We start from the raw sequence: 12,751 nt of genomic DNA, 5'->3' as shown, positions 1-12,751 counted from the left end.
AGCGACGGCCCGGCCATGGCCCCGCAGCAGCCCAGCGCCGGGCAGTACCTGCGCTCCGACAGCGGCGGCTCGGCCACCCGCATGCTGGGGGACGGTCCGGGCACCGATCCCGGGGAGTTGCGGGAGAGGCGGCGGCGATGCGGGCCGCTCTGGGGCAGCGTGGCCGTCATGGCCATCCTCGCCCTGCAGATCGCCTCCACCACCGGGCTCTTTGTCTACTTCACCATGGCCATCTCCAAGGTGAGCGCGGCGCGGGTCCTCGAGGGCGGTTGGGCGAGGGCTGCACCCCGGGAGCGCCCGAGCCGCGGCTTCGCTCCCGGCGTGGGACGGCGCTCGGCGCTGGGGATCGGGGCTCCTCCGCGGATCCCTCTGTGCGCAAGGCGAGCCCTTGTCCTGGGCGGCGGGTGCCGACGGAGCTGCTCTCTGCCTGCGGGTAACCTGAGGATGCGGGTCCGGGCTGGGGCCAGGGAAGGGTCTGCACGGACGCCCTTTGGTCCCTGTGCCCTGCCCTGTGCTTCTCATCCCACACACACTCCAGGACTTCTGCAGACGCTGCAGCCTTCTTTCTCTCTTTGTGAGGCTGGGGGAACCCCACACCTGGAGCTCTCAGGCGCTTCGTCCTATTGAATGGCGCCCAGTAGAGGGGTGCAGCCTCTCTGGCTTGCCCTTGGCATTGCTCCTGCCAAGCTGTTCCTGATCTCAGCTCCCATGGACTAAGTGTTGCAACCAAATCCTGCCATTGACAGCTGCACCACTGCTGCCCGATGGGCATCAGCAGCCAGAGAGCTTCCCAGGGCCCCTTGACCACCCTCACACAGGCACTGCCCTTGTAACAACAAACTGCAGAGGATGGCCCTGGTCCTACAAGCCCCGCATACGCACACTGCTGCCCCTGCTATGGCAGATCCACAGTGGTCCCCCAGCAGTGGAAGGGTCAAACACCAAACAGGAGACATGGAAAACCAAAGGACTACCAGGCAGCTCTGATGAGGGAGGGCCCATCAGTAGAAGGGCACGGGAATGCCAAACTTCGCACAAAACCACAGCAGAGGTGAGAAATTGGACAAAGCCCCATCCCTGGGTGCAGGAGGAACGGTCTGTCCGCTGACTGCTTCAGTATCCTTCAGAGCATACTCCAGCCTCCACATTTTCTTTCCTCCCCTGGATCTCCTGTGGCACCCACTACAAGGGATTTACATGAGAGGTATCAGCAGGAGAACGGAAATGTGGGCAGACAGAGCCTCAGGGAAGGGCTAAAGGAAGAAGGCAGTTTACACTGATTTACATCTTTGGAATAACTTCTGGAGTCTCTCACTGGATCCCAACATGGGAACAGTTCTGCTGGTAGCACTCAGAACTCAGCATCCCGAGGGCACAGAATCACTTGCCTTGGCCAACCTCCCTCACCCAGAACACATGCACACCCAGTCTGCCCTCCCGTCTTACAGAAGTTTCTCCTATTTTTCATTTAATTTAAGGGGAGACAGACAAGGTAGGGACTGCAATTATCCTGTACAGTGAGAGGTGCTGGTGGCACATGCAGCCTATCACAGTGAGCCTTAATCAAGGCAATTAGCAGAGCCAGTCAACTGGTAGTCAACTGGTGGCCAGAGGGGTATGGTTGCAGTGCTCATTATTATGCTGGGACTGTGCCACCACATCACCAGGGCTGACCCTGATTATATGTGCCTACACCACAGTTAGTGCTGCTGGCAGCACAAAGGAGCTGGCTGCACACACTGGCTCTGCCCAAGCATGCATTGTGTTGGAGAGTTTCATGCGAGCAGCCTCATCACTTGGGGATTTACAACAGGCACTGTGCTTCCACCCACTCAGACAAGCATGTCTTTGCAAGGCTGGCAGCTCTGCCACCTAAACCCACCCCAGGTGAACCCCTGCGAGGGCTGTGCTTACCCGCCTGCTGTGCCTGTGCCACAGCACAGCACTGCAACCCATCTCCCACCCACTGTGCTCCTGGTAAACCCAGCCCCAAAGCACACACACACACAAAAAGTGAGAGAAAAGAAGAAGAATTTTTATCTCACCTCAAATAGTCTTTGGGCTGATTCCAGAATCTCCACTGATTGGGGGCAGGAGGCAGGCAGACATCTGGTGGAAGCTGCAGGCTGACTGGAGGAAGCACAGGATGCTGGTGGGACTGCCAGAGTGTCCAAGGGCTGCTGGGTTGGCTCCCTGATCTGGGAACAACCCAGGTGGTGCAAGCAGGCTGGTCCAGGTGCCTGCACTGGTTCCCAGCTTCTGAGTGGCAATTTCAGGGCAGCTGTCCCATCTGGGCCCTGGTTTTCCCACAGCCAGCTGTGTCCATCATCCAGGCAGCAGCTGTGCAGAATTAGGCCAGGTCAACCTAAAGACACGCTGGCGAGGCATAGTTCACTATGCAGCAGCCCACATCACTTGGAAGGAAGGCTTCCTTCCCCCAGCCACAATACAGCACAGATTACAGAGTGTTTGAGCTCTGTCTGGGCTGATCCAGTACTTGGGGTCTGGTCTCCAGCCAGTATTGCTTGGCCCTGGGAGGGAAGAGATGTGTGAGAGCTTAGTTTACAACAGGATCAACAGCAGTAAATTACAGAGCCTCATCACCATATAGCAGCCATGGAACAGGCTGCTGCATGCTTCCAGCATGGAGCTGGTATTCTTACCTCTCTGCACAGCCCCTGAATGGGCTAAGGACATGTGGAGCCAAGCACTGCAACCCCTTCCCCAGAGTCTGTGAATATCTTCTTCACAGCTAAGGCTGGGTCATGCTTGCTTCCCCATTGTCACAGCAGGAGAGGTGAAGGAGATGGAGAAAAGGAAATTTCAGTACCTCTCCTTTACCTGGTGCTCTGCAGCTTGCAAGAATCTATGTCTTCCACTCATGCTCAGCACTGAGACTCAATGAAAGGAGCTGTCACATTTCTATAACCGCTGATATGAGCAAGCTTTTGCCAGTCATGGGGATCATAGGAGGACAAGGAGGATTCAACCCATTCAATTTACAGAACAGGTTTTGGACAGAGCTTGGGACACACTCAGCTCTCTGCCAACTGATTCCTTTCCAGAAGAGCAGCTTCAGTCCACATTTGTGTCCTGATGGTACCTGCCCATCCCACCATCAGCTTTGTGCCCAGAGAAGTGCTGGGTTATGCTCTATTCCATGGTGTGTCTGTGGGCATCCTGACACAGCAAGAGCCAGACCAAAGGCAGCTGACGTGGGCATGCACCCTGCAGGGATCACCACTGTGCCCAGCCAAGTCATGTGCACTGCTTTACCCTGCTCTGTCCAGTCTGTGAACATCAAAGTGTTTCCATTCCAGCTCAAAGCTCAGTCGCAGGGCAGCTCGGAGGAACTGAGGTGTCTGCAGCTTATCAATCAGCAGCAGGAAGGCTCCAACTTGGAAGAGCTGATCAGCAACCAGTCTTGCCTCAAGCTGGCCAACACCATCAAAGCCTACGTGGCCACGGTGAGCCTGGGGCTGCTGGCTGCAGGGCTGGGGAGGGTGGAATACATGAAAGGAGAGCTCCCATTTGCCTGCCTGCCTCAGTTTCCCCATCCGCTTCAGCGGTGGGTGACAGAGGCTCAATCCAAGCGGGACTGCATGCCAAACCCTCTGCACAGAGGAGATGGTAAAGTCCAGAGGCATAGCATGAAAGAACATATTGAAAGCTTGGAAGGATGAGAGGAGCTGGGGGCAGGGAACAGCCTTTGCATCTTTAAACCATGGGGTTGTTTTTCTTCTCTAATGGTTCAGGTGACAGAGAACGCTATCAGCAGAAGCGTGGTGAATGGTGAGTGCATCCCTCTGAGCACTGGGGCAGGAGTTGGGGTTCCACTCACGGGGAACCTTTGCTGCATGGTGTCACAGGTCACTGAGCTGCACTGTGGGCTGAGCCATGTCCGCGTGCAATGGCTCAGCATGGGGCTAGGACTGCCAGCAGGTCAAGGGTGATCGGCCGCTCCCAGGGCAAACTCCTCTGGCACAGCACTGTGAGCTGGGCGGGAGGGCAGACTGCCCCACCGGGTTGGAGGGATGTTATGTCTGCTGGATTGGAGACTGGGGAACCCGTCTACCCAGGAAGCAGCACAGAGTTGTTAGATAATAATTGACTACACAGTCACACCAAGTGAACTCCCCCTGTGTAGGGTCAGTGAGGCGTTCTGCTGCCTCGTTCTCTCTAGTTGCTAAGTAAGGACATGCCAGAATTGGTCTGCAGGTCCCTACACACTCTGCCTCCTAAATCCATTTGTCCCTTTCTTTGCAGAGGCCCAGAGGAGCTACTTCAACAGCTCAGAGGGACAGGTTGCTACCAAAACACTCGGCAAACCCTCAGCACATCTCACCCTCCGCCCACAGAGCCCGGCCCAGGATGGTGAGCCAGGAGACGCCAGCAGGGAGCTGGAGGGGCTTCTGGGGTGGGGGCGGGGAAAGATCATAGAATCATAGATCTCCCCCAGAGATCTTCACCTGAGAGCTGAGCATGGGAAGTTGCATTTTCCAGCAGATAGAAAGATGCTTGTCCTTTCTGGTCCAAGACCACCCTCCCCACCCCACCTCCAAGCTGGATGGTTGTAGGAGCACGATGGGGCCACCCCTACTGGCCCTGAATTGATGCCCTCAGTGCAGTACACTCCCTTAATCACCCTGCCTTCTCCTCAGGAAGCTCCAGATGCTTTGGGAACCTCTCGCAGTCCTGCCGCCACGCCATCACTCGCTGGGAGGACAGCACCATCCACTCACACCTGCAGAACATCACGTACCGGGACGGCCGGCTGCGGGTCAACCAGGCAGGCAAATACTACGTCTACTCCCAGATCTACTTCCGCTACTCCCGCGATGGGGCCGGCGCCCGTGTCTCAGTGCCGCAGCTCGTGCAGTGCATCAACTGGAAGACCTCCCACAGCCAGCCCATCCTTCTGCTCAAAGGGGTGGGCACCAAATGCTGGGCACCCGAGGCAGAATACGGCCTCCACGCTCTCTACCAGGGGGGACTGTTTGAGCTCAAGGCCGGTGATGAGCTCTTCGTCTCCGTCTCCTCACTGGCCATTGACTACAACGATGCAGCAGCCAGCTATTTTGGGGCCTTCCGGCTCGACCTGTGACAGCCTCCTTATCCTCACACCTTCCCTCTGCTCTTGCTGGATTGACTCTTCTGCATGGCCTAGGGCAGAAGCAATTTGAGCTGCTGTTGTGTGCAGCTCTCCTCATGCTGTTGCCTTCCTCTGTGTGGGACAGCCAGCCAAGTGGCCAGCGGTCCAGCTGGGCCTGGCATAGTGTAATTCCCTGCATCTGCTGTGCCTGGTGGGAGTCAGCTGGACCTGGGCGATTTGGCACAGGGAGCACAGAGCAGAACACACTTCTACCAAGAGCCACACCACTAGGGTGCCTTGTAACCACTTGCTGTGCATCTGTGTGCCCCCCACGCCATCAAGGCGGAAGCACAGAGGCCACAATGTCAGACTAATCCTTCTCATGGCAGGACCACCCCCCTGCAAGTCTGAATCCAGATTTGGCACATGCAGGCAGCAAATCATAGCCAGCCATGCTGCCAAGCTCCCGGATCTTGAGCTGGAAGTACTGGGGCGGAAGTCAAGGTTAGCAAAGAGCAGTGGTATGAGGAGCATGGCTGCAGGGCTGCCCACCACCCCATGGCCAAGCAGCCTGCAGGCACAGGACAGATCCAACACCAACTTCCAGGAAATAGTCAAGGAGTTTCAGTTCAGATCAGTTAGAAACCTCATCTGTGCCAGCAATCAGCTTCTAAGGAGGCAAAGAGCAGGGTCATAACGTTACAATAATTACCACCACAAGCAGCTGCACCCAGGCACATGGCAGAGATGCACTCCTTGCCCAGGTTAGACTCAGCATCAGCAGAACCCAGCATGTGGCACATCCAGAGCAGCATCTTCTCCCTGGAGAGAGCTGAGGAGCTGCAGACTTGCAAGACTGGCACCTTGGGCTGGTTCTTAGCAGGATGGAACAAACAGCAGCACATACAGCACTCCAGGTGCTTCTCTGTCGCCCACACAAACCCCTAACGGCGAGGAAGGGACACTGAACCAGCTGTGCCCAGGGTGCAATGTGGTCCTCAGCAACTTTTCACAAGCCTCATGTGACAGCAATGAAAATGCAGAAAAGCGGTGCCCCAGCCCCTTGGTGCTGAGCAGGGCCAGCAATCCACATGCTGGAGACAAGCTGCGCCACCTTGTGGGGCAGCCCACATGCACAGGACCACCAAGATGAGGAGCTTGACATCTCGCCTCCCTTTGCTTCTGACCTACCATCCCTTTCTTTGGGATTTTGCTTCTCCCAGCACTTTTGGGCAGCAGAGCCACTCTTTGCTCACATCAAGTTGTCTCCCTCCAGGATTGCTGCCCAGGCCACGCTTCAGCTCAGGCAGTAGTGGCACAGGACCCAGGACAAAAGCAAACCCCTTTTGCTAAACCTCCAGGACACATCAGACACAAAAGACAGGTTCAAGCAGAGCAGAGCATGATAAAGCTGGCTGGGCCCACGGACACTGTGTGGACATAGACCACTTTGATAACTACTTGTATACTCTGTATCATATTATGAATGTTAATGTACAGGGACAGACCAGCAGCACAAGCTGCCACAAAGGACACAAACACCCCTCCTGCCAGCACAGTTCTGGGGGGGGGTCTCAGTGCGGCTTTCAATAAATCCTGTACTCCAGACCTGGCCTTGCACCTCTGTGCAGCAGCCTCAAGGTGGGTATTTAGTCATATACCGTTGCATAGTAATGCTGCTGGTCCAACCAGACAGCAGGATGTCCAGGCCAGCACACCCACCTGCTCTGTGCTAGCACACTGCAAAGCACTTGAGTGCTGTGCAGACTCTCACTGCAGAGCAGCTGTATGTGTTTTTCCACTGCATTCCTTGCTATAGCACACGGCCCAGCAGAGGCTTTCTGCAGGCAGAGTGTGGCACAGGCTGGGCACAGAAGGTTGGTTTGCCCACTGCAGCCTGCAGAGTTGTGGTCCCAGCCCTGTTCCCTGCACAGCACCTGCAGCAAGGCACCAGGAGTGGTGAAGCAGCTCAGTGTTGAGTGAGAGCTGCGAGTGCCAAGGACGCCTAGGGGAACAGGTGCCTGTGATTCCCAGCAGCTCCAGCCCTGCAACTTGCAGACAGTGAAGGCTGCAGGCAGCAGTGGGGTCATGTCTCATCTTGCATCACCAATGGCTCCACAGCACAGGCTAAAGTCATGCCAAGGCAGCTGCACCCTCTCCCCATGAATGCCCCAGGCTTTCCCAGAGAGACACACCTCTGCTTCCAAGCCTGGTGCATTCCCTGCCAGGGCCAGGTGTAGCTCCTGCTGCAGCCCTGCATGCTGGCTAAGCTCAACTGGGCATTCAGCCCCCAGCCCTGCTGAACTGGGAAAGGGAAGGGCTCAGACGTGGTGCAGGAAGCACACTGCTCCCATCAGCAGTTGTCCAGAAGAAGCGGGAGTCGGGACATCCCTCCCAGCTGCCTGGGGGAGTCCTCATTCTGCTCCTCTTTGCTTTTGGATTGCTGAGCCAGCTTAAGACTTCCAGAGCCTAGGATGGCTCAAGCCCACCCAGTCCAAGACCCAGGGAGCTGAGATGGGCTTTTTCCTCTTCCTGCCAAGGCCAGGCAGGAGCTGCTCCTTGCTCCTGCTGTCCACCCCCCCGTCTTTTCAGGCCTAAGCTTTCTCTGCATCATCAGTTGGGGCTGGGATCCACTGCAGAATGAGCCAGGGCACTCCCTTGTCTCTCTCTACATCAGGAATGTGATCTCTCCCCCCCACAAGCAGATGTTTACCTCCCTCTCCCCTACCCTGCCAGGCCAAGGAAAAGAGGCTGATAACAAAAAAACTGCCCAGCAGCAATCCTGTGGTCTGGTAACCCATGCTTCCCTCCTCCACCCTGCCTGCTCTGCATCACCTGGCCCCTAACGCACTGTTCTCTGCCTGACAGCTCTGCTCTGCACCCAGCACCCTCCACACCCAACATGTCCCTTTCCCTCTGCTGTGTCCAGGCAGGGCTCAGAGGGGTGCAGCCCTGCTCCAGCCCCAGCAGCCTCTCCCTGGCGCTGTGCAGGAGGCGAGGCTTGGCGGTGCTGCATCTTAGTCATGTTTTGCTCTTGTCCAACACAAACAAAACACTGAGGCCTGCAGTCCAGCTGGATTACGCATAAGACTGTTATGCGAAGATCCCCAAACACAGCAGCCCTCATTGCATCATTCAGTCTAGTTGATTCCTGGTGCTAGTTAAAAGCCCTTCCTTCGAAAAGTACCTTGCAGTTCTCATCTTTGCATGAGCTTGGTGAGCAGCAGCAGCAATCAGCCTCCGAGGGCTCTGCCAGGAAACAGAGCAGGTGGTTCAAAGGTTGTCTGTGAAACATACCTGAGCTTTCCCCCAGCATGGAGGGGTAGCTAGATTATTGTTTTTCATGCAGCATCCAGGAACTAACAGCACTCCAGGTAAACCTTCCTGTTGCATGACCTGGGACAGCCGAGTGCCAAGTGAGGCAAGGGGCTGCTGCACTGTCCACTAGCTGCTTTTGTAGAAGATAAACTGCATGGCCAGCTGGCAGCCTCACCAGAGTGGCGAGAGCCAGGCAGTACTGTGCAATGAGAGAAACTGGTCAGGAGAAAACAGGTAACTGGCACAATAGGGTGTAGCTTGGCTCTGGTTTGGGACTGTCAAGGTCTCTGCTCTGCAACATCTATGGCTCTGCAGCTTTTCCGGTGCTTGTGTGCGCGCTCCACAGGGCTCAGCCATAGGGAGAGGGTTGGAAGCATCCCCCAGAAATGGAGCTGTTGCCAATAGCACCACTGAAGCTGTTGGGTAGACCAAGCCTGCAGCCACACACTGCAGGAGACCAGGCTCTGATGGAGAAGTCCCCACACTGCTTCACCTCCACAGGGCCCTGGGCTGTATCACTGCCTTTGCCAGCACTGACAGCCTGGAGCTCAGGGAGCAGGGAGGTGGGCCAGCTGTTTCTGCTGTCTCTGGAAAAGTAACAGTGACTTTGCCCAGGCCCTCCAGCCTTCCCTTCACACATTACAGTCATGGAAAGCTGCAGCAGCCATTAGCAGCATGGTCCAATTGACCCTCTCTGCTTCTCAGTCCACCAACCCAAAGTGATGTTATCAGCAAGCATTTGTTATCACCAGATCTCATCTGCTTCGGGGCTTATTTCTGGTGCCACCGTCAACACCAGCCAAAGACCTTGATTGACCCCGTGTCACAGATTTTACACCAAAAATCCTATACATGCCTGTATACACTGTGTGCCTGGATAAACACGCAGATCATTTACCACCTAGCAGCACATACATAATACCGTCTGTACCATTACTCATCTGCTTGCCTGTGGCAGTGTTACTCTGCCCAGCAGTGATTTCTTCCTGCAGAGCAGGGGCAATGTTGGGCGGGTGCCGGCTGCGTGCCTGCCTGTGCCTCTGTGGGGAAACCACGGCTGCTGGGAAAAGGATTGCTGCTAAACCTCAGTGCCAGCAGCCCAGTTACAAAAGCACTCCAGTAATGGAAAAGAAACGTGCCTTTCCCATTCCAAAGGCAGAAGGACTAGCACAGACACTCTCCCCGAGTGCCACTTCAGGTTTCTGCCATCACAGTGCAGAACTGCACAGAAAACCCTGCACCTCAAACTGAAGCACTCTTGAAAACACTCCAAAAACTTTCACTGAGTAAACTCACCACTGCACCAGCACAGAACCCTTCCCCCACCACAACCCCCTGCACCACAGCCTGCTGTGAGCAGTCTGCCAGTTGGCATATCAGAAGCCTCTCCTGCCCTTTTCCAATGCCTTAAGAAATACGGGGGGACAGAATGACAGCTCTAATAACATGCTCAGGATGACCTTAATTCTCATGGCTTCACTGTGTTTATTTGATCTGGACACATATTCCTTCCTTGTAGCGCTGCCAAAGTAAGGTCTTATCTTCGCTGTCTTGAAGCTCTGCTCTCAGTTCATTGTGTGGCTGCACAGACAGCTCAGACAAACTTGCCAGACAGACCAGGACCTTTATAAAGGTAGCCTCATTGCCCTTTATCTCTAAATAAGTTCTGGGGCTGAAATTGCTATTATTTTTTTGCTGTTGATACTGACCAGTTCATCACTACATCCAAGTCCTTTGTTCCATTCCAAACAAGATCTGCTTTTATTTTCAAGTCCCGAGCCCAGAACGAGTTCTGAGGTAAGGAGGAAATCAACACTGAAAAACACGCCAACACCCCAGGAAATCATTTCTTGGAACACTGTAAATAAAGTGCACAAAGAGAAAGCGCATGCAGGTTACGAGGTTACAGCCCTGCTATCGCACAAAGCCAGGCACAGGAATCCCCACAGCTCCTCCTACACTCCATGCCCACCTCCCTGTGCATCCCACAGCACAGCTCTGCTCTCACAAAGAGGGGCTCATCGCTGTGAATCTGCTAAGCCTTTGCAAGAGGCAAATGAAACACAGCAAACCTATTTCCTTCAGCGATGCAGATTCGAGCAGCTGGAGGAAGCAGGGCGCTCTTTAAACCAGTCCTGTTTACAAGGAAAACAGCATCGCATTTCTTGCTTAGCTGCTGAACTTATAGGCTTGGTTTCTTTCGTCAAGGGTATGGATTTATAAAACCACTTATCAAATCCCTCCCTGAACTGCCTCCAGCTATGATCTGAATAATGAGCCATTTCCTGGAAACTCCAGGGCTCCTCCTGGAGTCTTCTCTGAAAGCAAAACAACGCAACAGCAAGAACTGCACAGGGCAAAACCCTTCTCAGCCCCTACAACTTCCCTGGGCAGGGAAACCTATTTCCAAGCCAGCATGATTATGATCAACATAGAAAATGCTTCAGCTCAATAAAACTGAGCATAATTTCTGCCCTGCACAGAATTTCTGATGAAAGTTTAACTCATTCTGATAGGAATTTAAGTGATGAGGCACTCCATTAAACAAAAGCTGGCACCAAACAGCCAGGAGCCTCTGTAACAGGCATCAGCTTTACCAAGGCATCAGCCCCAGTATGGAGCTATACACCCATCCCAGCAAAACCCCCCATGAGCCCCGTGTTCTGGCATCACTGCTGCACCCAGTGGAATAATATTGACCACATAGTTTTGCTGCAAGTTTCCATGTAGAAAACCACATCTCAGAGAGAGGTCTGGAGCTGGAATAAATATTTTCATTACATGGACACAATTTCCACTGGTCTGTATGTGGTCAGTAGGTTTTCTCTGAGAGTAGGCTACAAAATGGTCCTGAGCTTCTATTTTCACCTGGCTCCCATACACCAGACACCTGTTCTTTAAACTGTGTATTCACAGGAAATGATGCACGAGTGGAAAAGTATGCTCAGGCAAGAGGCAGCTTCTCTCTTCTCCAAAGCCAGCAAAACAAAACCTCTTAACATTGCAAAATCTTTTTATTTGCCCACCTTCTTCATGTTTGGTTTGGCTTCATGAGGACTTGGTTTTTCTAAAATGCAGCTCTTCCAGGCCTTCCCACTGATTCAGTGTGTTTTCCCTCCCTCTCACAATTTTTTCAGGTCAACCTCTTCTGAGCAGCTCCCCATGCCAGGAAGCCATGTGACAGGCTCTTTGTCCCCACTCCACCCAAATCATCACCTTCAGAAATCCTGGAATGAATTCCATCTGCAGCTTATCAGGCAATCCTGTCCTCCCTGGGCTCAGCTGACAGCTCGGAGGAACTACCTGCACACAGGAGAGCACAGCTGGAGAACCAAGCACGGCTCAGCTCTGGCCAGCAGTGGTCTCTTGTGGAGTCAGCTCTTATCTAATGTGCCACAGCTCCTGGTCTGCTCACAGCAACCTCTCTGCTACCAAAACCTTACCACAAGCCCAACAAACTGGGTCTGATGCCAATGTGATGTTTGCATTTCAAATGCTCCCAGCCTCTCAGGACAGCTGGGCTGTGTGGTCAGCTCGGACTGCCTGTGCTCGCTGCCCTGCCAGCTTCCACAACAGCTTCTCTGCTGGGGATTAAAGCACCAGGCAGCTGTGACAACTCCAGCCCACAACTGGGATTTCCTGTCAGCACCTCCTCTGCCCTCCTGGCACACAGGACTAAGGCTACTGCTACCCTCCCACAAGTAGTTCCTCCTTTCCCCTCCCTGATTAGGAGACTCAGCACAGTGACCAAGTCCAGCATCACATGCTGTTAGAGAAATGGGCTGGCTTCTATTTCAAGTACAGGTGAGGACTTGGTTTATATCTAAGTGAGTTTAAAGCTGAGAATGTTGCCAGTCACTTGTAGCCAGGAGCCCCACCTGCCCACCAAACAGCATTACCCTGCAGCATCAGTGGCCTTATAATGAGAACCCATCACCTCCTGACACCACACCTTAGTCTCACCCTGCAGCCCCAGCCTGGGCTGAGCAGCTGGCACCAGGGCCTCTGGGACTGAGGCTGTGCACAATGTAACACCTGCTTATATATGTCCATCAGGAAGCACAGTCAGATTCCTCACAGCCCTTAACCCCTAGCCAGTACCAAACAGCTCAGCTCCTGCCAGATGCACTGACAGTGGTGAGCTCTATTTCCACTAACAAGCCTCAGACACAGATAGTGAAGTCTGCTACAGACAGAATCCATTATGAATATAATAACCTTCAAAGGCATTTATATACCTTAAAAATTCCAGTAAACTTATTAACAGAAAATGAATTTGAACAAAGATTTGAGAAGCACAGACTTGGAATAGAGCAACTCAGGAACAAGTTACGTTGCTGA

General features: G+C 53.9%; 1 protein-coding gene across 1 annotated transcript; it reads left to right on the top strand.

The window, feature by feature from the left end:
- LOC122183069 (tumor necrosis factor ligand superfamily member 10-like) lies at positions 1-5,192 on the top strand. The gene is made up of 5 exons (XM_042876821.1): positions 1-240; positions 3,321-3,467; positions 3,756-3,792; positions 4,267-4,374; positions 4,662-5,192. The coding sequence occupies exons 1-5, from the start codon at positions 16-18 to the stop codon at positions 5,102-5,104; spliced, it is 960 nt and encodes a 319-aa protein (XP_042732755.1). The 5' UTR covers positions 1-15; the 3' UTR covers positions 5,105-5,192.
- The last annotated feature ends 7,559 nt before the right edge of the window (positions 5,193-12,751 follow it).

The sequence above is a fragment of the Lagopus leucura genome, unplaced genomic scaffold (assembly GCF_019238085.1).
Source record: "Lagopus leucura isolate 7727_CA_CO unplaced genomic scaffold, USGS_WTPT01 Super-Scaffold_100016, whole genome shotgun sequence".
NCBI lineage: Eukaryota > Metazoa > Chordata > Aves > Galliformes > Phasianidae > Lagopus > Lagopus leucura.
The sequence above is the reverse complement of the archived record's forward strand: the minus strand, read 5'-3'. Positions and strand labels throughout refer to the sequence as shown.